The sequence below is a fragment of the Arachis ipaensis genome, chromosome B04 (assembly GCF_000816755.2).
Source record: "Arachis ipaensis cultivar K30076 chromosome B04, Araip1.1, whole genome shotgun sequence".
In the NCBI taxonomy this organism is placed as follows: Eukaryota; Viridiplantae; Streptophyta; class Magnoliopsida; order Fabales; family Fabaceae; genus Arachis; species Arachis ipaensis.
In genome coordinates, this window is record NC_029788.2 from 14,635,154 (window position 1) to 14,658,126 (window position 22,973).

General features: G+C 35.4%; 1 protein-coding gene across 4 annotated transcripts; it reads right to left on the reverse strand.

Moving 5' to 3' along the window:
• Nucleotides 11,091-20,135, reverse strand: LOC107638985 (aldehyde dehydrogenase 22A1). 4 transcript variants are annotated; one of them, XM_016342388.2, is made up of 14 exons: nucleotides 19,624-20,135; nucleotides 19,487-19,530; nucleotides 18,647-18,751; nucleotides 15,411-15,538; nucleotides 15,107-15,229; nucleotides 14,775-14,928; nucleotides 14,453-14,556; nucleotides 14,287-14,365; nucleotides 13,921-14,016; nucleotides 13,636-13,773; nucleotides 12,909-13,124; nucleotides 12,424-12,615; nucleotides 11,734-11,877; nucleotides 11,091-11,642 (listed from the first exon to the last, which is right to left on the reverse strand). In XM_016342388.2, the coding sequence occupies exons 1-14, from the start codon at nucleotides 19,733-19,735 to the stop codon at nucleotides 11,493-11,495; spliced, it is 1,785 nt and encodes a 594-aa protein (XP_016197874.1). In that variant the 5' UTR covers nucleotides 19,736-20,135; the 3' UTR covers nucleotides 11,091-11,492. The 4 variants fall into 4 exon arrangements, with proteins under 4 accessions (XP_016197874.1, XP_016197873.1, XP_020976515.1 ...); XM_016342387.2 differs by lacking the exons at nucleotides 18,647-18,751; nucleotides 19,487-19,530; nucleotides 19,624-20,135 and adding exons at nucleotides 16,183-16,287; nucleotides 17,023-17,066; nucleotides 17,160-17,671; XM_021120856.1 differs by lacking the exons at nucleotides 19,487-19,530; nucleotides 19,624-20,135 and adding an exon at nucleotides 15,630-15,696 and having other exon boundaries at nucleotides 18,647-18,682.

Sequence of the window (22,973 nt, forward strand, 5' to 3'; positions counted from 1 at the left end):
ATGCTTGGGTGTATTTCAAGTGATTTTCATACTGTGTTGTTTTCCTTTTTGTAGGAGATCTATTTCCTCAGAAAGTCAATTATAAGGATCTTTCTGAAGACGACAAACAAATTTTTAGAAGATTTCAGGGGAAAACCCTCAAAAATATGACAGATGAGATAATGGCGATTGGTGTTGATAATGAACAGGATCGTCTCATGTTCAAGAGGATTTTCATCCTCTATATACAGATGGCGTTCCTGTTACCAAAAACAATAAACAAAATCTTCTCTGTGCACCTGGCACCAATTTTCAAGATGGACACAATAACAGAGCAAAACTGGGGAACACATATTTTGAATTTTATCATCAAGGGCATAACATATTACAATCTGAAAAAGAAAAAGGCAATTGACGGCTGCCTGTTTGCCCTGATGATAGTTTACTTTCATCTATCAAAAAATAAAGACAAGAAGAGAGCAGAAAGACCTCCAGAACCCTGGATTGCCAACTGGACTAGAGAGCAGTTGGTTGAAAGAATGAGGGCAGAAATGAAGGAACATATGGTAAGTGAACAAAATATTTTGGGTGTATTTTATTTACCTGAATGCTGCTAACTAAAATTTCTAATGTTTCAGGGAATTGTAAAGATGGCGAAAACAAAAGAAAAAATGAAAGAAATAAAGAAAAAAGAAAAAAAAAGAAACCAAAAAAACAAAAAAAAGGAAGGCAAGTTCATCATCATCATCTGAGACTGAAACAACTGAAAGTGAGGTCCATTCTACCTCTGAATCTGATATTGAAGAAGACTCAGAGGATTCAATACGGAAACAACCCACCCAAAAAGTCAAAAAGTAAGTAACATACTTGGATGTATTTTGTTTATCCAGTTGGGTGTATTTTGCGCATTCATTTGGGTGTATTTTATTAATTCATTTGGGTGTATTTGGTGCATTCATTTGGGTGTATTTTGTCCCTTTTCGTATATTTTTAAATAATGATTGTTTGCCTTCCAGAATGGAGTCCAAAAAAAGAAAGAAGATTCAGGAGGATTCTGATTCAGAATCTGAATCAAGTGATGAGTAATGTTCTGAAATTATTACTCCTTTGCTTTGGGTTTATTATCAAGATTTTATGTATTAACAGAGCGTCTCTTATTAACTTTTAGAAGCGAAGAATTATCACCAGTAGAGAAGCAAAAAACAAAGAAAAAGACTCAGAGAACACAAAAAAAAGTAAGCACTTCTTTGGATAGTATTTTGTGATCAAATTAATTTTGTATTTCTGATTCATACTTGTTTTTCCCCCCAGGACACAATCCAAAAAGAAAAAGGTCATTGTTGAGGATTCATCTCCTGAGCAAACTCAATCCTATTATGGGTACAGTACTTTATAAGCTATATTACCGTCTATCATCAAAATTATATTTGCTAACATGTTCTTTTATGCATGTACTGTCAGATCTGAAATTGGAACTGAAGAATTAGATGAATTCTTAAGGGAAAACAATGAAAAATCTGCTGCACAGGGATATGTCTTGTTGGGGTGTATATTTTAGATTTTAAGGTGTTTTCTTTGCTAATAATTGTTTCTTGTTTGGCAAGGGGAAGGAAGCTGACCTGCGATCGACGGAAGGTCACTATGTCTCATCTGAAACGTAAGAAGCTTTATTTGATAAAATCTTGTTATCCTGATTTAACAGTATGGTATTTTTTGTGAATAACATGTACTCTATTATGTTTAGAATACCAGACGTAAACTTGGGAAGTGATGATCCTTCCTCTCAAGGACACACAGACCAAAGTAGCGTAAACAAACCGGCAGAGAGCATGTAATTTCTCTTTCAAATAACCGTTGCTTTTATTCTTTTATTACCTTCTACTTCTAATTCTGTATATATTTTTTTTTAAAAAAAAGCCCTTTATTGTTTTATTCGAGAAAAAAAAGGCAGGAAAAAAAACAAAAACTGCAAGTATGTAAGTTCTCAAAAAACAAAGCCTGTCTTTCTTTTGAATGCTTCGGGTGTATTTTTGACTTTCTTAGGGTGTATTTTAGATTGAGTCTGATTGAAGAGTCAGCCAGTGAGCCGACTGAAGAGAATATGATGGTAGTGAGGGAAGAGACACAGTTCGAAGCGCTTGCAATGTGAGTTTTTCAAGAAAATTTCAACCTTATAACCTTTTTATTTTCGGAGGCTTTGTTAACCTTTTATTTTTCTTCTTGTTTAGAGTTCCGATTCAAGTTTTTCTACCACTGTCCCAAACAACCACTGTGCCGAAAATTGAACAAACACCTGTGACAGAAAATGAACCAACCTCAGTACTACAAATTGAAGGAACTACAAAAAGGTAAGAAATAGTCTTGGGTGTGTATTTGGTTACAGTTTGGGTGTATATTGCCCCTGTTGGGGTGTATATTTTCACGATTGATCCCTGACTAGTTTTTTTATAACATGATTAATTTTATGTAACCCTGCAGCACTCCTGAACCACCCCAAAAACCTGAAGAAAGCACACCCACGCTTCCCCCAGCTCCATCTAAAATGTAAGTTCATCAGAGTAAAATCAATGTTTGGTTATTATTCGTATATTCTTATTCTTATAATACGTTATACATTATCACGCAGTAATCCAGCCCCAGAAGATGCTACTGCGCTGATGATGATGGCACAGACAGCATCGTATGTTCCTAAAACAGATCCGATGACATCATTCAGCCTTGGCTTGACTGATTCAAACCAAGAAGAAGCAGCAACGCAGGAGGGAGCGTCAACGCAAGATGGAGAGAGGGCAAAAACTCCTGAAATCCCAAAACTGCTAGAACAATTAGGGGATCTGGTACAAAAAATTGCAAGTGGTGGGGTGACAACAAAAGAAAAAAGTCCACAGATTCGAAAGGAGAGTGGCGGAGAGAGTTTTGAGAAGTTTGAAACTCCTGCGAGGACGAATGAAGATACTTCTAACATGAAAGAGAAATACTACCTCTGGGCCATACAAGTGAAAACATACGCAGATGGACTAACTAATGAGTTTGACAAGGTCTGCACACTCCAAGCCCAAGATAGATACATTTTGTCAAAACTCCACCTTGCATCACTCGCAGCTGAAACGCATATAGAAGCTGAGGTAATATTACAATAACATTAATGTTTTTATCACCAAAATTAACTATAATGCTGATTGATGTAAAATTGATTTCGGTATCTTTTTCTAGATTATCTCTGCCATGTGCTTTATCCTAAACCAGCAAAAGATTAAAAGGTTTCAAGAAGAAGTATAATGTCTCCCCCCTGATATTGTGGTAAGGGTTACTTCAACGAATTTTGGGTGTATTTTCTTCACTCCTTCGGGTGTAGTTTCTGTCTTAAATTGGGTGTATTTTATGTGTTCATTTGGGTGTATTTTCTGTGTTCAATTAGGTGTAAGTTGTGTATTTATTTGGGTGTATTTTCTGGATTCGTTTGGGTGTATTTTCTGTATTCATTTGGCGGTTCATAATTTTTGCAGAACATGGCCATTGCAAATCATCCACAAGGGGTATTTTTACGGCCTAAAACCAATAAGTCGTTCAGGGTGGAAGACTACCCAATGTTTATACCCTTCTTGGACCTTAAAAAATTAGCATCGCATCGTTATGTAAGTTTTCATTTCTAAAACTTCTTATTACCATTTTTTACTTATGTGCCAAATAAACTAAAATAGTGTTCAATCTGAACATATTTCAGATATTTGCACCTGTTTGCCATTCACAACATTGATGGTTATGGTTGGCTAATACAAGAAAGCGAAAATTTTATATAGTCGACCCATATCACACGAAATCTCCGTCCGATGAGAGAACTGCACTGAATACATTCATTGTAAGTTGGTTCTGTGTTCTGTATTTTAATAGTTGGGTGTATTTATGTTCAATATAAGGTGTAACTTTGTGCTCCTTTGGGTGTATCCCTTTATTGAATTTATTCATGTATTACTGATTTGTTTTGTGTTTTAAGAGATATATAATTTCACGAATTAAAGTATATGATGGGAGGCACCTCTGAAGACAAGGAACAAGGACAAGGAAATTGTACCACCATACCTTCACATCTCAGGCCAAAAGACAAGGTATAAATCTTTCACTCTGAAAATTAAACTTTCCTATATGTAATTTGTAATTTATTTTCTTGGTTTTCAGCTATGACTGTGCTATCTACGTAATGAAGTGGCTTGAGATATTTCAGCCCGCAAATATTAAAAGGCTGAAGTATGAGTGGGACAATTGGACCCAGGTAAATGTGTTTAAAACTAAATAACTCTGTATTACTTTACTCAATTAACATGGTTGATTAAACAAAATATTCTTTTTAATTGTAGGACGAGGTGGACCACTTTAGAGTAGAATATGCTTTTCGGATTCTATTCCATGAAATGAATCAAGACAAAGCTGAAGCCATTAGGGGAAGTAATGCAATAAGACTGTTCAAGCCATCCTCATTGTTATTGAGTTCATATTGTCAGATAGATTATAAGGATATTGACACTGATTAATTTAACTCTTATATAGTCTTGTAACAAATTGAACACATGCTGTAAAAATTTGCCAATTATGAGTAAAAGTCTGTTTGCTGTATTCAAAATGTTTGAATTACAGGTACTATAATATGAAGGAAAACATCAAACCAAATATACACCCATGACCTGACATTTTTTACACCCAAAGAAAGTTGAATATACACCCAAAATTCTATCCCCCTGATGCTTTATCCCTAAAACCCTGAATTCTAAACCCTAAACCCTAAACACTAAAATCTAAACCCTAAACACTAAAACCTAAACCGTAAATCCTAAAATCCTTAAACCCTAAACCCTAAAACCTAAACCCTTAACCCTAAAACCCTAAACCCTAAAATCCTAAACCCTAAAACCCTTAAACCGTAGTAAAAAAAAAAATATTTTATAACATAAACAGCAGATTGTGAAATATATATATATATATATATATATATATATATAAAATGTGAAACACAAGAAAATTTACAAAAATACACTCAAAATAGTGCTTTTACACCCATATTCTGTAACTATACACCCAAAGAGTTATCCGCTGCTGCTGGTACCCTGAACTGATAATTCATAACACGTCCTTGATATTGGCTAGAATTTGAATGCACCACTGATGCAGCATCAAAGAGGTTTAACTGAATATAACAAACTCACATATTAGCTAAACTATTAACGAGAAAATTAAACTCAATCACTACATATTTAAAGAACATCACTTTTACCTCGTTTAAAGCTTTCGTTTTCTTTTTCTTTGTGGCATTTGCAATCTGTTTGTCCAACTTTGAACCTAGCCTATTTTTTGGACGTCCTCTTGTTCGAATCCTTGGAGGGCTTTGAAGCTCGTTAACGGATTCCAAGTTGGCGTCTTCGTGAGATAAAGAAGATGTCCCCTTCCTTTTGGCTTTCAATGATTCCATCTCAACCATGACGTTATCGTACGCACGGTGCAGAATTGCAGTCAGCTCCTCCGATTCTGATGCAAATTCATAAATATTTTGCGAACGAAAAACTAATTCGTCAAACCTCTTGCTTCTTGGCTCCAACAGTGGCTCGTCGTGGATGCTCTTGATGTGTGTGTGTGTCGCCTCTTTACCTTCTTGCTCCATCGTTCCAGTATATATCTAGGTGACACTTGACTTACTCGTTCAAAGCTTAACACGCTTAGTGCATGACGGCACAATATCTCTCTTGACTCGAATAATAAGCATTGACATTTTACCTCGGCTGCTACTGAGTCGTAAGTAACCACAAACTTGTTGAATATTGAGCTGGAAACTTGTTCTCCAACTTCGTATACTGAATAGCCTAGAGCAGAATTCATTAATCTAGTGATGCAATTCGCCTTTTCTCTGAATTGTGCTTGGACTTCCCTAAACTTTTGATGAGTGTACACATCTTGAAACTGAGCTTCAATGGAGGATTTGGTTGCACACGGTATGACCATATGAAAATCTGCAACATCTGATTCTCTCTCTGCTTGCTCCCTGCTTCCGAGGCAATTATTGTATTGTTTGACAAATTGAATAAGCGAGCTGTTCCGGGTAATAAACTTGTTAAAAAAATGAATGCATGCTCTCGCTCCTTTGTGTGCTTCTCATCCCTGCCCAAAAGTGGTGATCCAGATAGATTGGAACCCATATATGACAGTCTTCATAGAGATCTGCAGAATACACCCAAAAACAGACTATAAATACACCTGAAAAAAAATTCAATTTACACCTCTGCTGCAGATTTTAAACAAACATAACGTGAAAACCACTTCTTGTCCACAAGACCAAAATTCAGCAGAAAATCATTCCAATTCCTATCAAATGAGTCTTTACTATGAGAGTTCCAAACAATTTGGCTCATTTCTTGTTCAATTTCTGCATGTCTCTTGTACCCGTTTAATTTGCTTGGAATCTTCTTCATGATGTGCCAAATACACCAACGGTGAATTGTTGTTGGCATACAAGCCTCTAAAGCCCTTTTCATTGATGCGCATTGATCGGTGAGAAACCCTTTCAGAGCATTTCCTCCCATGCAACGAAGCCAACATTGAAATAACTATTTGAATGATTCAATTTCTTCGTTTTTCATCAAAGAGCATTCAAGAAGTGTTGACTGACCGTGGTGATTCACCCCGACAAAAGAACCACAAACCAAATTATACCTGAAACAAATTACCATAGTGTAGAATGAAAAATCATTACGTACACCTAAAAAATAATTTTATACACCTAAAAACACCCAATATACACCTCTGCGGCAGATTCATAAAAAAAACATTAATTTAGCATCATAAACAGGGACAGTTTGTATTGTACGTGGTGTCAAATGAAATAACATCTCCGAAATACTCAAAGGCAGCTCTACTTCTTGCATCAGCCCAAAAAGCCAACTTAATCGATTGATCCTCCTCGAGTTCAAGCTTAAAAAAGAAATTCTGATTCTTCTCTTTCATTCTTAACAAATATTTCCCGAATTCCTTTGTATCTTCTTGTTCAGAAACATTCCGCACTTCTCTCGTAATGTAATTCCTCACATCCTTTTCAATAAAATTTAACTCGCGGTGACCCCCGGCTGCCGCAACAAATGATTGGTAAGTTTTGCTTGGTCTAATACCAGCCTTCTCGTTATTCTCTATTGTACGACGAATGGACATGCTTAGTTCCCTGTGCTGTTTGAGCATCTCTGCTTTAATTGGACAGCAAGGGTGTCAATGATACAGCACAACCTTTGAAATGATCCAAGCACCAACATCCTTCAATGTGTATATATAAATTCTTGCTGGACAGTTTAAACCGGCTGTCAGATTTGTCTTCTCGGTCGGAGATATTTTAGATTTCCATTTTTCCTCTCTGATACATGTAATCAACTGATTCTTAATCTCGTTTTCCTTCCTATTTGTGCTCTGAACTCTTGTAGAAAAACCTGCAGCCTTGGCATAGTCCTTGTAAAATTTTCCAGCATCTTCAAGAGTGGTAAAGGTCATTCCAACCTTCAGAACAAACTGGTCATCAACGACACAGAGAGGCTGCAGAATACACCATGTCAAAAACTAAAAATACACTCAATAATTTCTGATCTAATACACCCGAACGATAACAACTCAACTAAAATAACAAAAAAAGCCATAAACTGTAAATACACCCAAGCTTCCCCTAAAATACACCCAAAAAATTCTGATATACACTCGAGCGTCTGCTATAAATTGCAGATAATTAATCAAAACTAATACATTAGGTTCAATCCACAGATTTATGTTCACGCATTAATTTCAAAGTCAATGATCACCAATTATTCAGTTAGACAATCATAGACGAATAACTGCATCAAAATTCAGAGTAATCGTAATTAGCTGAATGTAAATCAAACCTCAGGAACTTCGTTAGATTGAAATTCATAATCCACTTCGCCCTGATTCAGCTGACAATCTGAGGTTGAATCATCCATTATCTTCAAAACGAGTTCAAAATTTGATTTCAGAAACCAGAAAATCGAAAAAAAACGAAGCTAGAGTTACAGAGAGAGGAACTCACGTCAATGACGAAGAACAAATCAGTGATAAAGAAGGGAAAAAAAACGATCGAAAAGGCAGGGAAAGACGCGCGAGAAGGAGAACGAAGAAATTTGGCAAAAAGGAGAACGAAGAAGGAAACGAAATCTTTTAAAATTGGAAGTTATATATTCGCGCGTTCTGTTATATAACGCGTGAAACCTACTTAACAGTAGCAGCGCGTTTTGAGCGTTAGTTTTAATTGGACTTGTAAGGCTTACAAGCCTTAATCGTTTGTATGCGAAGAATTTCTGTTAGCTATATTAATCAGTTAGTTGATTGGGCGTGGCAAAAAACTATAACAAGGAGATGCTATGAATTGATGAAGAGAAAACACGTGATAATATGAAGAGTGTGGCAGAGACAATAATAATAATAATAATCAATCTAAAGTCAATGAATAATATATATAATTGTTTTTTGTCACTTGTTGTTGTTCTTTTTATTTAGTCATTGAGATTATTATTGCTTTGTCCTTCAACCGCTTGCTTGCAGCAGAGATAGATCACCACCAATCAACGTCCAAATGACACAAAGTACTGTGAAACATGGAAATTATTATGCTATTGTCAGATTCCTTTATTTTATTTTATTTAGGGAGTTTTGAAGAAAAAGAAATTATTGCTAATAATGTCTGAAAGAATTTTGACTATTGTGAATTCCAGTGAAGATATTACATCCTGGTATATATATTTTTGAATCAGATGTTTTATTGTGAGATCTCAGGGATGAGAAGTTTCAACTTAGCAATGATTAGTCTATGTTATAGGCTTATAGCTGTTTGTTCCTACACACAAACCAGATGATAAAGGTTGCAACTGGATACAAAGTAGAGAAACTTGCACTTGATTTAGTTTTGTTAGAATTTACACGCACATGAAGTTAATCTTTAGTCTTGATTAAAAGAATGTGATTTTTCTGAAAAGAAAAGCATGTCAAACAATTATAAACTAAAATTTATAAATCATTAGGAATAAGAGAGAGAGAGAGTGAGCTTATCCATGCGCTTATACACCTTTTGAAAAGTTTATTTTTTTTTGAAAGATCTCAACTTTCGTGCTTTGGTGAGTTTTCAAGATTCTTTCGATGACCTATGTTATGTTGAAAGGATATTTACACGATCAAATCGATTGCGTAAAGTGTGTAATAGCAACAAAACCAGGGAGAGTATCTAAAAAAGACCGTTCTATTTCTATTCTATTAGTATTAGTTTAATATTATATTAGTATTAGTGTAGTATGTGTTCTCTATTGTTTGTTTCTTCTTTATGTAACATCTAGGTATCAAAATACTATTCTCGAATGGCTAGCTAGGTTATGGCAAGAAGAATTCACTTCAGTCATTATCATCACATTTTTGTGGGTGAACCGTCCCTGCATGGTTTTATGAATATATAGGTTTGTTGGTGTCTACAAATCTAGGCTTGAAGAAAAAAAAGCATGGGATTGAATATGACACGAATCATTAGCAACATCAATCTAAAACATCATGAAAGAATTATTTGCGCTCGAATCCTATTATTAAAAACATCATTAACGAAGCTTCACTAAGAAGTTATAAAATTCTTAGCAATTTGTCTTCTGGCCTCTCCAGAATTGATTCCTGAAGAGACAGTCAGGCAGGTTTTCCTCACTGGTGCTACCTGGGAACTGCTCCTGATTGTTCTGCTATTACATGTCTTTTGCCAGCAGAGTATCCACAGATTCTACCGAATGAGTTTGTTAAGGTTTATTTTGTAGATTCCTAAAAGCCATTTTTGAACCAGTTGCATAAGTAATCAAATTTTGAACAATTTTATCTCTGCTTCTAGAGTCTATCTATACATTTCAACCTTCTCATTGCATCTATAAACTATAGGAAAGCTTTCAAGTATACCGGTATTTCAGTAAATTTTAACCGTTGATCTTAATTATATATTTTTTTATAATTAAGATCAATAGTTAAAAATCACTGAAATACCAGTATAGTATACCGGTACACTTTAAAGTTTTCCTAAAGGGAACTTCCTAGCAAGTTCTCAAAATTACCAAAATAGTCTTAATTAAACAAGAGTCATAGTGATGCTGTGCTACTAGTTGTTCTGTTTTAGGAATTTTTTCAATCTCTTGCTGCATTCAACATAAGGTTTTTAATTCACTTTTTGCCAGTAATACTACTGTCAAGTCTGAGTAACCACTTATCATTTGATTCATTAAAGCATACTGCTAGGGATGGCAATGGGTAGGATAAAGTAGGATTTAGAGCCGTAGATTGATATTTTTATATAAACTCAACCCTACATTACTCGCGGGTTAAAAATATCTCAACCCTAACCCTACTCATTCATAACCCGCAAATACCTGATCTTACCCGCAGATTACAACAAAGATGCAACATTATTATATAACTTGATGATCATTTAAAATAAAACTGACTTTTATGTTAAAAAAATATTAAATTATTAATTAATGATCTTCTTTTAGTGGCTAAAAATCTTTTGCATTTAGTGAGAGATCTTTAGTTCAACATCCACTTGAAACATATTTTTATATAAGTATATAACATATACATATATAAAGTGCGAGTTGGTCGGATAGGATTGAAACTCAACCCGCACCCGACCCGACCCGCATGAGTACCCTACCCGCTGCGAATCGGGTTGGATACACGTAGGTAGGGTACATGTTGCCATACTGCTAATACATTGAGCACTGCAAGAAATCATGCATCAATTTATTCGAGTAAATAACAGCTACTACGCCTATTACACCTAAATCATTTACTTTTAAATAGGTCGTTCATATTCCCGTACGACATACATCAGGAATTCAAGAAAGTGCTTCACCCAGAACGATCCTACGAGATTATTTTATAGTTTCTAGTGTTGAAAATCTGAAATCGTTGCATGTGCGTAAGAGATTGATCTTGTTGATAATCAGTATCATCTATATCTAAAATTCTCCTCGCTCCTCTTTTTTGTGATTTTAGATAGTGGAAAGAAAACACGCTTATACCGGTATGAAAACAAATATTACAAGCTCTTCAGAGGGTAGTCGAAACAAGTGAGAAAACCTGTTTTTGATTACGAAAGTGAAATGCAATGATATTTGTGTTGAATTCTTCATTCAATATGAAGATGAAGAATGCAACCAGCCAACCAGTATGAACGTAAAGATGTATCAGGTTGCGGCTGTGGACAAGTTTTCTACCATAATCGTTGGCGGATACATAACTATAGCCCTAACTGTCAACGAGTTATCAACTTCCTTGTCATCGACAAAATAGAATATTGATATAAGAAATTCGTGCATTCATCAGGAACTATCCCAGGATCATCAATAAAAGGAGCTACCAAATACTGCAGTTGGAGAAAACTGACACACCGAAAGCACCAATCATTTGAATATGGTGATATCAACAATTTGGTGTGTTAGATGCCAAGGTATGATTAGTCATTTCAACTTACTGCTGTTGGTAGAATTCTGCTCAGTAAGTACTTTTAAAACGCTTACCAATGCTTTCAAACGGTCCCATATGCTGAGACCATATAGTGCTTCAACTAGTGACTCCTGAAATTCGAAGGCATTTTCTGCTACAGGATACTAAGGCAAAGAAGAAGCGCATGTCATTATGTATTTATGTAGCAAAGTGTGATAACATGTAAGTGTATTATCAAAGGTTTCCCAGGCTGACCTGAATAGGCTTAGGTATCACGGTTTTTATGTATGGCCACCATCTATCTTCAACAACAGCTTTTACAAGGCAGCATGCTCGCAAACCCTCTGCACCACCAAATCGTCCAAATCCACTGTGTTTGACACCCCCAAATGGGAGGGACTGAAAAATCAGAATGCATCATTACTTCGGTAGAAATTTAAGAGAGGTAACTGAGATTGAGATAGGAATTATATTCTGGCAGATTTTGCCAAAAAGAACTGCATAATATAGAAAGCTGAATAAAGAAACAACCTTTTGCCAAAAAGAACTGCATAATATAGAAAGCTGAATAAAGAAACAACTGTTGTAACATTTATATTTATTTCTGCTTGGCAATAAGATGTGATATAGCAAAGTAGATATTAAAGTAAATTAGAAACAGTAAAGAGTTGTGTTTTCTTGTCCTTCCTGTTCTGAAGAATAAATCAGAGGCTGGTTCCATCACCTAATTGGTAGAGTCCACCATTTTAAAACTTCTGTCCAACTTTCTAATCAGAAAGCTATTATTCAATTGCATAAATCATATTATATTATATTATATTGTGGTAGGCTCTCTGTAGCAGTTGGATGGATGTGAATATATGTGATCGACAATGCATACATCATATCATTACAAAGAGAAGTAGGCTTCCTTTGCACAAAGATGCAGATTCCCAGAAAAGTTACCTGACACATATATGTTGCTGCAAAATCATTAACAGCAGCAAAGCCACAATGTATCTGCGAAGCTATCTCTCTGGCATGGCTCTGATTGCCTGAGAAAACAGCACAGCCAAGCCCATATCTTGAGTCATTTGCAAGCTTGACAACCTCTTCATCAGAGCTGAATTTCATTATTGGCATGATTGGTCCAAATGCCTATATGTAGTTGAAGTACAAAGATGAACTTAGTTAGCAGTTGCTCAAGCTTAAAACATAAGAATCTCAAATAAGTAAATGACATGAAACACAATAATGTAAATTTAAAATCTTCAATGCTTTTAGTCAAGATGCAACATTTCATATTTTTTTGTTGGTTAATATTTTACATAGATATGGAAGTATGGACCATCAGTAAGCATTTATAGACAACAAATATGAAAAAAATGGGGGGAAAAAAACTAAAAAAGAGCGTAATGTCATGGAGAAGAGACAATAGCTAGTTCTGCTACCTCTTCTTGCATCAATCTCATGGAGTGATTCACATTAACAATCACAGTTGGGGGGTAATACTGATCAACTGCATCTCCACCAATAGGCCCGAAACTTCCTCTTGCAACAATTTCAGCACCTTTATCTATAGCATCATGGACAAGGCCTTCAAGTTTTTCAGAATGCTCATGCATGCATAGAGCTCCCATGTCATACCTTCCAGCCAGTGGTGGACCCTGCAAGTAATCATTAACTGTGTGAGGCTTAAAAAACTGGGATAAAATACAAAATAGCTCAGGGGACCTTGTTCCCCTCTAAATCAATCCCAGATCCCCTTTTTTTTTATATTTTTTTATTTATTGAAGAAAATTAGCAACACCAAGAAATAAACTTTTCAACTGTAAATTGAGAAAATTCTATCAATTTGCTATATTTGAGCAGTGGGAAGCTAATAACAATGTATATATGTGTTTGTTCTCAGGACACAGAACAGACTATAAAGCCAGTTCTTGATGCATATAATTTCAGGGAAAAATTATTGAATTCAACAAAATGGGAGGACACAGCAACATATCATGAACTGTATGGATGCTCCACAGGATATCACAAAAAACTAGAATAAAAGTAAAAGTAAGCTGATAGATTGCAGAAACACTGCAACAGTTTTAAGTGCAACCACAAGTGATTAAGAAGCCCATGTTAACATTAGAAGAGAGTTGCATGAGAATGTTTTAACAAAACACTTACAGCTGTAACAGATTTTATAATTTGGGTAACTTTACTGACAAAAGATGAATATATGCTCCTGTGGACATAAAAACGTTCAGCTCCAGCACAGTTCTGCCCACTTGACTGAAGAACAGCCCTGACAGCAATTTGAGCAACCTATGTTTGGCAGATCAAAGTCTGTTAAAACTATGGCACTCATGAATGTATACTTCATTAACTTGTAAAATTAACATTTGCCAACCAAGTGGTCAACAATAACACCCAAGGCATTTGGAAACCAGAAAATATGGATAGTATTCCTACATGGTCCACATCTACATCTTCACAAACAATAAATGCATCTTTTCCACCAAGCTCAAGTGTAACAGGTATAAGTGTCTCGGAAGCACCTCTCATTATCTGCATAACAGGAAGCAGCATATTAGCAGAATGCACAGAAATCTTAATACACGAAAAGTGATCTGCCATCTTATTCCATTTGTGAGACTCTTCCCTCTCCTTTTCTTCTTTCTTTTTGATAGAACTGAGTAAATATTGACCTAGTACTCTTTAGAATTTCTTCATTAAGTATCTGATTTGCACAACATATCATAAATGAAATAATTGGAAAAAATAATTCACAAATGAGAGGATGGGATGAGCCAAGTCGATTGGCCAAAGCAATCATACCATCTTGCCAACACCAGGTGATCCAACAAAAATGACTTTATCAGCAGAAGACACCAATGCTTCTCCTGTTTCACCAAATCTGGTAAAAAGGTCCAGTTAAAGCTGCAACTGCAAACATGACTTAGAAAAAAAAAGGTAAGAAGCAGGGTACAAAATAAGACTCTACCCTGTTATCACCTCAACAAGGTCCTCTGGAGCACCTATGGCAGCAAGTGCTGACTGGATGATTCGGAAGTAAAAGCACCCAGACCAACTTGCGTTTTCTGATATCTGCAATCAGAATGATATAGGTTAGTGTCAAACTGAAAAGCATAAGCATAAATTTTATAGTAGCTAGTAAGAGTGGGTATTCCAACTTGAAAGGTTACAGAATATGATTTAATCCCCAGCAGCATAACAGCCAACCGTGTTATTCTGCAAAAGACTTTGTAAAATCATGGGATTAACAAACTGGTGATTGGCACAGTAGATATTTTGTCATTATATACCTTAATCACAATGCCATTTCCAGAAAAAAGTGCTGCCAACATAGGGTTGAAAATATTGTGGAACGGATAGTTCCATGACACAATGGCACCAATAACACCAAGGGGGTGAAATTCTACTCTAGCACTCTTATGAAGCATTGATCTTCCACTGGATCTGTAAGTTGTTAATCAACGATAAATGAATAAAAGAGTGGTCAATCAAATACTGGAATTTGAGATAAAGAAGTATATGAACTGTTTTGTGGTAATGAATATGAACAAATAGGCTACATAGTACATATACTATCAACTAGAACAGAAAAGGAATGAGGGGATGGGATTGAGCCAGGTACCGGTATTCAGGTTTCAGCCACTTCTCACCCTCTGACAGTAGCCAATGGATCTTCTCACATGTTGTCATTATTTCTCCCAAAGAGGCATCCACCATTGTCTTTCCAGTATCACGCGAAGATATTCTAATAAAAGCACATCAATGATAATATATCAGAACACATTATTATGGAATAAGAATAATTACCTAAGGAATGCAACAATATGATAACTAAAAACAAAGGAAGTTTGCATGGTTCCATAATTTGGTAACAAATTTAGTGACACCTAAATTTTCCTTTCATGACCACGGAGAAGTGCACCTACTCGCATATAAGCGCTTGATGTTTTATTATATACTTCAAAAGTATACGCAAGAATTGGCGTCTTTGCTTGAAGCTGGTCTTTGCCCACATTTTTTGGGCTTTCCGCACTTTTTCCACTTGCTCCCTGACCTATCCATGCATGCAAAGTATTTTGAGTTAATTCCTGCAATGCTTTTACTTATGAATCTTGTCAAACTATCATCCAATAATTTCTGAATACTTTGCAATAACTTGCTCTGTGCATCAATATTATCCTTTGGGGCATCTTATTGCTGTCCTTAATGTTTCTGGATCATAGAATATAGACAGATCAATTAGAGTACCATGATGACTGTTAATTCCTAAAATTAGGTGCAGCTAATTACACATTCATATGCAAGAAAACAATACTTATTTAGAGCCAAAAGGGCACAACATCAGTAAATGGGACTACCATCTTAAAAGAATGCCAAATGAAAATTAAGGACACAGGTTTAACTAGAAGCTATTGACAACTTTTCTTCATTGCAAATGGCATATTTCTGATGTGACACGTTTCTCAACAATGATGTACTCATAAGTTTCTGACTTGTGTTTATTTTCCTAGCTATTTTACTTCAGCAGTTAAATTTCTAAGTTTCCCTTTTTATCAAACTTTCATAAACATTAACTAGCAAAAAAGTATTCACATATGCAGTGCATCTTAAACTATTATTAGCACTTAGGGAAATAGATACTAGAACTATGCATCATAATTCATAACCATGTCCCGTGAGAAGAATGGGCTCACTGACCTCATCTGCGGTCAAAGCAGGAACATATCCCAAATACTTCATGGTAGCAGGCTCATAGCACTGAACTTTAGTGCCAGATTGCTGTGCCGCTCCCCTTGGAGGTACCTGAAGAGGAAAAAGCCATCAACAAAACCAGATCAGCCATTTGCTTCCTTTTTCACATATAGATAGCACATTTAACAAACAAACTCCAAGTCATTACATTCAATGTGCCTCACTTACAAGAAGTGAATTCCTAACAGAAATATTAAATCTCATAATAATCTTCCCAGTAGGCTAAATAAAGGAATGATTGGGCACTTTCAAGGAAATTAATAAATCCTCCCAAGTCCTAACACATTCTCCATATAATCCGCATAATTATTAGATATTCAAAGTCTTGAATGCTTTAATATTTACAAATTATAAAATATTGATGACAGTTACTTTTACATTTAATACCTTCACATTATTAGGATGATTATTAGGAGTATCTGTAGGACTTAGAAGAATGTGTAACTACTTCATTTTAATGTTCACAAGATATTAAGTACATTTGTTTCTTCATTTAATATTTTCTTTATTAAGTATATTTGGAGGATGTTCTAGGACAGTACACAGTAAAATTCATTTCTTAAAACGCATCAATCCGAATTCCGAAGCCACATTACAATGAAACCAACATTGAATTTTCAAATAGATAGAGAAAATCGCAACGATCGTGACATAATGCAAAAACAAGTTAACAAAATAAATAAGCTCCTAATATGTCCTAACTCACTATGCAACAATTCGCAAAACTGAACAGAAAATGCAACATCACAAGCGATCCAATGAGAAGACAGCAGAAACATCACTCACATATATGAAGCTGTTCTCCTGAGCTTGGTTTCCATCGTCTAAAACTGCCATTTCCAAAATTCACGGCACATTTTCACCATCACAAAAACAATTCACGTGCGACAGATTGAGAAAGAGAGAAAGAGAAGAAAGTGTACCATCGGAAGCGTCAACATCGATGGAAGGAACCTTAGGAGGAATGAGCCAGAGGAGGAACTTGCCGATGGCGAAAGCGAGTGCGAGAACGAGCAAGGACCACCAGAACGCCATTGGAGAGGAGCTTCAAAGATTCAGATTCAGATTCAGAAAGAGAGAGTGTGCGCTAGGGTTCCGCAGAAGCTTCTAGAAGAAGAGAGTAATCGAAGGAGATAGAACGTTAATGTGTGATGCAAATGGGTAAAAGACTAAAGAAAGAAGAAGGAAACTGCAAAAAACTGAAGTAGGAATAAAGAGAAGCTGCTAAAAAAGTGACTCGGATTGCAATTTATATATGTTGAGTGGATCGGTTGCTAAATAGGGACCAAAATGAGAAAACAAGAACAGATTCCATGCGTGTTTGAAAGCTTGAATGCCTTGATCCCTCTACTCTCCCCTGATACCATGAGTTGAGTTGAGTGGAATTGATGAGTGAACTCTTTGGTGGCAGTGTCTAAGATGCTCTTTGGGATAAATGGTGCATTATGCACCCTGTTATCTGATGGTTATATTTCTCTAGAGCGTTGATCAGACTATCAACTGTGAAATTGGAGGAAAAAACAAATAAGTTGATAAAGCCATAAAGTACCGCTTTAATCACATCTCTATAATTTTTATTATTTGTGAATTGTGAGTATTACCATTTTGATTTAAAGACACTTAAAATATTATTTTTGTTGTGATAAGAATGGGACGTGGATGTCCATTCTCATGGAGTACTCACATTCTAAAAGAAGAAATAATAATTAATGAATGTTGAAATTGATCCCTCTCATACATGTATAAATAGAGGTCTTTGCCTCCAAAAAAACAAGCAAGTAATAAATCACAAATCAATTCTCTCTCTTATTTTACTGAGCAATATTTCTCTTTCTCATTTCATATATATATCCCTCTCTTATTTTATATACATCTGTGCATCAATATTATCCTTTGGGGCATCTTATTGCTGTCCTTAATGTTTCTGGATCATAGAATATAGACAGATCAATTAGAGTACCATGATGACTGTTAATTCCTAAAATTAGGTGCAGCTAATTACACATTCATATGCAAGAAAACAATACTTATTTAGAGCCAAAAGGGCACAACATCAGTAAATGGGACTACCATCTTAAAAGAATGCCAAATGAAAATTAAGGACACAGGTTTAACTAGAAGCTATTGACAACTTTTCTTCATTGCAAATGGCATATTTCTGATGTGACACGTTTCTCAACAATGATGTACTCATAAGTTTCTGACTTGTGTTTATTTTCCTAGCTATTTTACTTCAGCAGTTAAATTTCTAAGTTTCCCTTTTTATCAAACTTTCATAAACATTAACTAGCAAAAAAGTATTCACATATGCAGTGCATCTTAAACTATTATTAGCACTTAGGGAAATAGATACTAGAACTATGCATCATAATTCATAACCATGTCCCGTGAGAAGAATGGGCTCACTGACCTCATCTGCGGTCAAAGCAGGAACATATCCCAAATACTTCATGGTAGCAGGCTCATAGCACTGAACTTTAGTGCCAGATTGCTGTGCCGCTCCCCTTGGAGGTACCTGAAGAGGAAAAAGCCATCAACAAAACCAGATCAGCCATTTGCTTCCTTTTTCACATATAGATAGCACATTTAACAAACAAACTCCAAGTCATTACATTCAATGTGCCTCACTTACAAGAAGTGAATTCCTAACAGAAATATTAAATCTCATAATAATCTTCCCAGTAGGCTAAATAAAGGAATGATTGGGCACTTTCAAGGAAATTAATAAATCCTCCCAAGTCCTAACACATTCTCCATATAATCCGCATAATTATTAGATATTCAAAGTCTTGAATGCTTTAATATTTACAAATTATAAAATATTGATGACAGTTACTTTTACATTTAATACCTTCACATTATTAGGATGATTATTAGGAGTATCTGTAGGACTTAGAAGAATGTGTAACTACTTCATTTTAATGTTCACAAGATATTAAGTACATTTGTTTCTTCATTTAATATTTTCTTTATTAAGTATATTTGGAGGATGTTCTAGGACAGTACACAGTAAAATTCATTTCTTAAAACGCATCAATCCGAATTCCGAAGCCACATTACAATGAAACCAACATTGAATTTTCAAATAGATAGAGAAAATCGCAACGATCGTGACATAATGCAAAAACAAGTTAACAAAATAAATAAGCTCCTAATATGTCCTAACTCACTATGCAACAATTCGCAAAACTGAACAGAAAATGCAACATCACAAGCGATCCAATGAGAAGACAGCAGAAACATCACTCACATATATGAAGCTGTTCTCCTGAGCTTGGTTTCCATCGTCTAAAACTGCCATTTCCAAAATTCACGGCACATTTTCACCATCACAAAAACAATTCACGTGCGACAGATTGAGAAAGAGAGAAAGAGAAGAAAGTGTACCATCGGAAGCGTCAACATCGATGGAAGGAACCTTAGGAGGAATGAGCCAGAGGAGGAACTTGCCGATGGCGAAAGCGAGTGCGAGAACGAGCAAGGACCACCAGAACGCCATTGGAGAGGAGCTTCAAAGATTCAGATTCAGATTCAGAAAGAGAGAGTGTGCGCTAGGGTTCCGCAGAAGCTTCTAGAAGAAGAGAGTAATCGAAGGAGATAGAACGTTAATGTGTGATGCAAATGGGTAAAAGACTAAAGAAAGAAGAAGGAAACTGCAAAAAACTGAAGTAGGAATAAAGAGAAGCTGCTAAAAAAGTGACTCGGATTGCAATTTATATATGTTGAGTGGATCGGTTGCTAAATAGGGACCAAAATGAGAAAACAAGAACAGATTCCATGCGTGTTTGAAAGCTTGAATGCCTTGATCCCTCTACTCTCCCCTGATACCATGAGTTGAGTTGAGTGGAATTGATGAGTGAACTCTTTGGTGGCAGTGTCTAAGATGCTCTTTGGGATAAATGGTGCATTATGCACCCTGTTATCTGATGGTTATATTTCTCTAGAGCGTTGATCAGACTATCAACTGTGAAATTGGAGGAAAAAACAAATAAGTTGATAAAGCCATAAAGTACCGCTTTAATCACATCTCTATAATTTTTATTATTTGTGAATTGTGAGTATTACCATTTTGATTACTTAAAACTTAAAATATTATTTTTGTTGTGATAAGAATGGGACGTGGATGTCCATTCTCATGGAGTACTCACATTCTAAAAGAAGAATTAATGAATGCATTTATTTATTATTTATTTTACAACACGTTATCAGCACGAGACTCTGATCAAAATTTTTAGGAAGACTCAGGTAACAAATTTTCATTATGTCGAAGCTCTCTCATCTTGAATTCAATGCTCTTAATATATCTGGAAATAATCATGGATAGATACGAGCATATTTATATTTCTATATTATATTTATTTCTCTTCTTTATTTATTTATTTTACAACACGTTATCAGCACGAGACTCTGATCAAAATTTTTAGGAAGACTCAGGTAACAAATTTTCATTATGTCGAAGCTCTCTCATCTTGAATTCAATGCTCTTAATATATCTGGAAATAATTATTTATCATGGATATTAGATACTGAAATCCATCTTGATTCAATGGATCTTAGAGATACCATTAAGGCTGAAAATAATGCATCCCCAGAAGGATAAAGTCAAAGCCATGATTTTTCTTCGTCGTCATCTTGATGAAGGATTGAAAAATGAATATCTCACATTAAAAGATCCTGCAGATCTTTGGAAAGACCTTGAAGAAAGGTATAATCATCAGAAAACGGTGATACTTCCTCAAGCTCGATATGAATGGACGCACTTGCGTCTACAAGATTTTAAATCTATAAATGAATATAATTCTGCAATGTTTCGAATCACCTCACGGATGAAATTATGTGGGGAAAAGATAACTGACCATGATATGTTGGAGAAAACTTTCTCAATCTTCCATGCCTCGAATGTGCTCCTGCAGCAGCAGTATCGAGAGAAAGGGTTTAAAAAATATTCTGAGTTAATTTCTTGCCTTCTTGTTGCTAAACGCAACAATGAGTTGCCTTTAAAAAATCATGAAGCGCGCCCAACTGGCGCCGCCCCATTTCCTGAAGTAAATGCGGCAAATTACCCCAGAAGAGGTAAATGGCAAGCTTTTAATAATAAGAAAATTTATGGAAAGAAAAAGAATTATATTCAAAAGAGAGGATCTCACCAGAAGTGGGATAAAGAAAGAAATATCAGGCAGAATAAATCAACAGAGGATAAGTGTTTCCGTTGTGGTGGAAAGGGCCATTGGTCACGTACCTGTCGTACCCCAAGGCACCTAGTTGATTTTTACCAGGCATCTTTGAAAAAGAATGACAAAGGAAAGGAAACAAATTTTGTTTCAAATGATGCTGAAAATTCCACCACTCATTATGATGTATCTGATTTCTTTGAGGACCCTGAAGGAAATATTGGTCATTTGATCAATGATGGAATAGTTTAATATGTGAGATTGTTAAGTATCTATGTAAATAAATAATGTAAAGAGCTTATTGTTATGTTTTATTTTCTATGTATTTAAGTTTCAAATGTGATGTATATAAATAATGAAATATTAATGTTCATGAATTTTGAAATTATTAAATGTGTCAAATTTTAAAATAAAATTTTAGTATATGACATTATTTTGAACAGTGTTTCTTAGAAAAATAATTCCGATCAAGTATTTAAGTTAAATGTGCATACTACTCATTTTATTATTATTTGTCTTTGAAGAGAATGGCAAAGATATGTAATGAAGATGTATGCCTTGCGGATAGTGCAAGTTCGTACACTATTCTCAAAAGTGATATATATTTTACCCATCTGGTGCCAAAAGAAGAATGTGTTAATACTATTATTGACTCAGGCAATGTGATAGAAGGCTCAGGAAGAGCTATAATTTTGTTTCCTGAAGGAACAAAATTTATAATAAATAATGCACTGTTGTCGACCAAGTCTCGAAAAAACTTGTTGAGTTTTAAAGATATTCGCCGAAATGGATATCATATTGAGATTATGAATGAGGAAAATCATGAGTACTTATGTATCACAACTCATGATTCAAATAAAAAGGTTATATTAGAAAAGTTGCCCTCACTTTCATCTGGGTTGTATTATACCAAGATTAGTGCAATTGAATCACATGCCACTGTAAACCAGAAGTTTACTAGCCCAAATGAATTCATAATTTGGCACGACCGATTGGGTCATCCGGGAACAACCATGATGAGGAGAATTATTGAAAATTCTCATGGACATTCACTAAAGAACCAGAAGATTCTTAAAACTAGTGAATTTTGTTGTGCTGCATGTTCTCAGGGAAAGTTAATTTTAAGGTCATCACCAGTAAAGATTGGATTCGAGTCTCCTAAATTCCTGGAAAGGATTCAAGGTGATATATGTGGACCTATTCATCCACCATGTGGATCTTTTAGATATTTTATGGTACTAATAGACGCATCTTCGAGATGGTCACATGTGTGCTTATTATCTTCTCGCAACCTGGCGTTTGCGAGATTACTGGCTCAAATTATTCGATTAAAAGCACAGTTTCCAGAAAATCCAATCAAAACAATTCGTCTTGATAATACTGGTGAATTTACTTCCCAAGCTTTTGATGCTTATTGTATGGCTAATGGAATAAGTGTTGAACATCCAGTAGCTTATGTTCACACACAAAATGGGTTAGCAGAATCACTTATTAAACGCCTCCAATTAATTGCTAGACCCTTGCTTATGAGAACAAATCTCCCAACCTCGGTTTGGGAGCATGCTA

Excerpts from the sequence above, each read along its gene's own strand:
- LOC107638985 (XM_016342388.2), bottom strand. The coding sequence starts at position 19,735 with ATGGCGTTCTGGTGGTCCTTGCTCGTTCTCGCACTCGCTTTCGCCATC. Across the intron at positions 19,531-19,623 it reads CGATGTTGACGCTTCCGATG|TTTTAGACGATGGAAACCAA; the intron begins GTACACTTTCTT and ends TGGAAATGGCAG. Across the intron at positions 15,539-18,646 it reads CTGCTTTGACCGCAGATGAG|GTCAGGGAGCAAGTGGAAAA; the intron begins GTCAGTGAGCCC and ends ATGCATGGATAG.